A 4,691-nucleotide genomic window follows, 5' to 3' on the forward strand; every position below is an offset into this window, starting at 1 on the left:
CATCAATCAATGCAACATGTCATGTAGTGTGGCATATTAACATGTCACATAGTTTAGTGTATTATGCAATAATTAACTTATTAAAGACTAAAATAATATAAAAAACTATAATTTTATGTTTTTTCTAAAAATTTAGAAATTAAATTGAAAATTTTTAAGCAAATTAAATAGGGTGAGAAGAATGGGAAGTAGGGAAAATAAATAAATAAATAAATAAAGCAAAGCAAAAGCAGCAATGAATTGCTTTTTCCAAATCCAAAGAACAAAAAAGTGTCAACGATTCCAAAGTAGAATACAAGAGCATCTTAATACATGGTATAATCATCACTCTTAAAGCTACTTTAGACCCAATTCATCTAACCTCATTGGGGAATTATATTACCCTCCCTACCCTATCTCCTCCCATTTTCCTTTTTCTAACATAAAATCTGTCTTAAAAATTTTCTCCTTACATCAGCAGTAGTAAAGCCATGGTGTGCACTGCAATAATAATATGAAATCCAAATGATCCAATCATCACCTGCAACAACCAATAATGGAATTAGTCTCCCAATCACTAAACCATCAATCTCACTCTGCCACTACTACAACATTATCCAAATTAAGCACTATACATTAATTCATTCCTTACATTATGGAACACATTAATGTGCTTACTTGATGATACTAATTAATATCATTAATGTGCTTATTTGAGTGAATTATGTAACAGTTCCCAATATCATCTTTTTGAGAATGCCTACCTACTAATTGATATTGCCAACACTAACACATAAGATAGTGGTAAGTAACAGGTTTATTCTTGTTCTAAAACAGTGACTAAATAGATCTATGCATGAAATTACTGAAAAAAAAGTAGAGAGAGAGAAGTATGGGGTAACCTGTGGTTGAGTGGAAGAGGTAGGTAAGGGGCGAATGGTTGCAGAATCAACTTCACCAGTGGGAAGAGGAACTGCAGGGTTGCTGTTTATGAATGGCATGCCACCACCTTTGTCGGGGACTAATGGAATTGTCACTGGTGAATTTGCTGATGGTGATGGTGAAGCTGCTTGGTGGGGACGGAAAGGCCATGGATATGCTGGGGAAGATGACACTACTTCTCCACCTGAAGATGGTGATGGAGCTGCCGTTGGAGAATGTTCTTGTTCTGGAGCCATTGTTGGAGCCTGTGATGTTGCTGAATTCACCACCTTTATGGCTAGTTTTTGAGATTCTTCACATGATTTGAGGGAGCCATTGTTGAAGGCGAAGTAGAAGAAACCAGGGCGAGATGGATGCCACTGAAAATTCAAATTCGTAAAGAAAAATATAAAGTTCGACACTTTTCAACTGTTTCTGTTAACCCAGATGAAGAACGATCGGAGTGGCAGAAAAAAGTTTGAATTTTGGAGGCATTTTCATGGCACCCAACATGGGAGTTTTTGAAGGTGCTCACCGTGTAGGAGGAGGTGAGAAGAGTGGCCTGAGTGAAGTTGCAGTTGTTGAAGGCTTCTTGGTTCTTGAAAATGTAGAGATTAAAGTGTTGTATGGGCTTGAAAACTTAAATGCCACAAGAGAATGATGTTAGTTAGCTATGTTCAATGTACTGAATAATGCATATGAAGAAGATTCATCAGCTATTTCCAATAGTACCTAGTTACTTACCAATGGAATCACCAATGTGAACACTGGGATTCTTCCACTGTGAAGTTCCATCCACTACAATTGCGGTTGAGTGAGAAGGCTTGAACAGTGAGGGTAGAAGAAAGAAGAGGAAAATGGGAAAGAAGGACATTGTGATGATGAAGCAAAACTACAGAGAGAAGGCTGAATTGGTAAGCTTTGTTAGCTTTTTGTGTTGTATGTATTTAACTCTGCCCTACCTTTCTCTCTCTCTGGGTAATTATGGATTAGCAAAAGAAAAAAAAAAGTGATTTTGAAAACTGTGTTGGTGTGGGGAAGGAGACTGTTAATATGTCAGAAGTGTTTTGCTTTTGATGAGGAAGAGTTTGAATGGGTTCCAGACATGGCTGTTGGGGATAGTGATCTCATATTATTTATTATTATTGTTAGTATTATTTTACACAGCAAAAGGTAGCATGATTTTGTTTCTCAAAATTGTAGTAACAAGTAGAGGAAAGAAAAATATATATACTTATATTACTATTTCTAGATGGAGTAACATATTCACAAGCAGAATTGAGAGTCTGAAATATGATGATGGTGATTATAATTCTAAAATGATTAGTGGTGTGATTATATGAGCTTGCAGTTGCAGTCAATTTGGTCTTTTCATTTTTCAATTCAAAAACCTTTCTTCTTGGGTGGTGAGAAATCAGAAATGCCTTTCTCCTCTTACCACATTTATTTCAAATAATAAAAGAAAAGGTTTTGCCTCATTCATTGTGGAATGCAATGTTGCTCATACTTTCATGCAGTATGGGAATAAATTTCTAATATGATAAAAGGTTATAAATGAGGTCCTTTTATATTACTTCGTTCTAGGATTAGGCCAAAACAATTTGTTTTGGTTTTAGGTTTTCTATTACTATGAATGGATGATGAATTCAATTCTTATAAGGTAAAAACTCACAGTTATTTTTAATTGATAAATTTAATTAAATTATAAGCTAACAATTTTTAACTATTAACTTCACATAAAAATAAGCACATCTTAATCTCTACTTTTTTGTAATGGTTCTGAATCTCAATGTTATATTTGGTGTCCGTAATACTTTGTTGTCGGTACATGTGATAGTATCATTTTAACAAGTGACCAAATAAAACACTCCAATATCAAATGCTACAACTTTCAATGAAATCGCAATGTACAGTCTCAATCTCAGCTCAAATCTATAGAAAGGATACTTACATCTTCATTCATTCGGCTGGATTTGAAGTTTGGACAATTATGTTTGGTAAATTAAAATTAAATAATTTTTAATAAATACAAGTTATAAAAATTGTGAGTAAGATGTCAATGTCTTTTAAAAATACAAACATTTTTCTGGTAAACACCAAACCTACCCTCCGTCAAACCCTTGCAATGCTCTAAACGTTTATTTATAGACATTTGATGAGATGAATTTTTAACCGTTGATTATGGTTGACGAGCGTTACCGTTACAGTTACCGTTATAAAATGGAGTTCAGCGAGACAGAGGTCCTTGTCTTTGCTTAAGGTAGCAGCTTTCGGCTCACTTGTTAGGCTCATCGATGTGGTCCAACTAAAAGAGATAAACGAAGCTACAAGGTCAAAAAACGACAAGGACGAAGCATTTGCAATTTCCTGCTCTTGTCCTTTCTCTCTTTTATATTTTTAAATTTTAATCCTCCAAACACACTCACTTTATATATATAAAAAAAAATACATATTAAGCTTGCCAGAAGGAATGGGGGCAAAGTAAATTGACAAAACAATAAAATAGTTAAGAAGCATGAAATTAAATATCCGCAACTGAGATATGTTGTAAATTGTATTTTTGACAGAATAAAGCATCAAGAGAGCACTAAAAAGATTCTAGCACTTAAGAAATGAAAATTTGCTGACTCTAATAGATTCTGAATTGCTTGACAAATTTATTCAACTAAGTTAGGAAATATAATACTCATGACTAGACTGTTTTTCACACATTTAAGTTTTAAGAGATATAAAGATCATGTGAAACTACAAAGAAAGTTCCTATTGTTTCTAGAAACGTATTCTCATTGGATTTATCTAGTAAAATAAACTGAAATGGGATATAAAACTGACATGAAATAAACCTGATCGCCATTGAATGGTTAAAGAAAAACTGACACTAAAACGCACTGACAGATCATACAAACAATTTCTATATGCATTCTTTAGAGTCCAAATATATCTGTCTAATCCATAACTACATTATATACGTCTAAAAATCACCTCTGCTCTACCAGTAATACAACACATTTCACTAGAGGAAAGATCAGGGTGCCTACTTCGAATCTAAACTAAATAACCAACCTCCACTTCTGCTTTTATCTACTAGGAAAAGCAAAAGCTGCTTCTTATGTAACAAGGAATTTCCCTTCATCACTCAGGTAGCAATTACCATTCTCTTTTCACATAATTTAACCCATTCACCACTGCCCTCTAGATTAATAATTAGACTGGGACCTTTGATTTCAGAAACAACAATGATTACAGTGCTAGTGTGCTCATATCCATATTTCCCTCATCACATGATTCACATATGCTGCTGTGAATCTTCAATTTCTATCCTGGACCACTGAGAAACAGGGTCTACCATTGCAAGGAGCGAACACGACGTAGAAATCGTGGTGGCCTTCGCTTCTCCACAACAGGAATTACTTTTTCCATAAGCTGCATGAAAATCAATTGGGTCAGCTGTCACGCAAAAAGCCAAAAACAAAATGCTGACAAAATGCTGACAAGCTTCATTTGACAACAATTTGGATTGGAAGTTATTAAATAACTTCTTTTTTGCAACTCCCTTAAATTCAGTAGTAAAATCAACACCACTTGCCTAACTCTTCATATCCATATACATACATGCAAGGAAAAACCCACTTGATCCACACTAACCCTACTCTTTTCAGTGATGACATGACTGAAATTTCATGAACAAATGCACATTCATGATCGATTACAGAGCATGTTGCAATATCAATGAATTTCAGGAGTTGCTTAGACTGGGCAAGACTTTCAAGAGTTGTAATAGCATTATTTGA

At 34.4% G+C, this 4,691-nt stretch overlaps 2 protein-coding genes across 3 annotated transcripts in view; both read right to left on the minus strand.

The window, feature by feature from the left end:
- On the minus strand, positions 213-2,007 carry LOC107617527 (early nodulin-like protein 3). Its single transcript, XM_016319300.2, has 4 exons — positions 1,645-2,007; positions 1,436-1,539; positions 882-1,280; positions 213-520 (listed from the first exon to the last, which is right to left on the minus strand). Exons 1-4 carry the CDS (start codon positions 1,772-1,774, stop codon positions 449-451), a joined length of 705 nt encoding a protein of 234 aa, XP_016174786.1. The 5' UTR covers positions 1,775-2,007; the 3' UTR covers positions 213-448.
- The window catches only part of LOC107617525 (G-box-binding factor 4), a 3,113-nt gene continuing 2,155 nt past the window's right edge, over positions 3,734-4,691 (minus strand). For both annotated transcript variants that reach the window (XM_021110784.1, XM_016319298.2), the window contains one exon: positions 3,734-4,323. In XM_021110784.1, the coding sequence (XP_020966443.1) occupies positions 4,243-4,323 (81 nt within the window). In that variant the 3' untranslated portion in view covers positions 3,734-4,242. The remainder of the gene's footprint in view (positions 4,324-4,691) is intronic.

Source organism: Arachis ipaensis, chromosome B09 (assembly GCF_000816755.2).
Source record: "Arachis ipaensis cultivar K30076 chromosome B09, Araip1.1, whole genome shotgun sequence".
NCBI classification, from domain to species: Eukaryota; Viridiplantae; Streptophyta; class Magnoliopsida; order Fabales; family Fabaceae; genus Arachis; species Arachis ipaensis.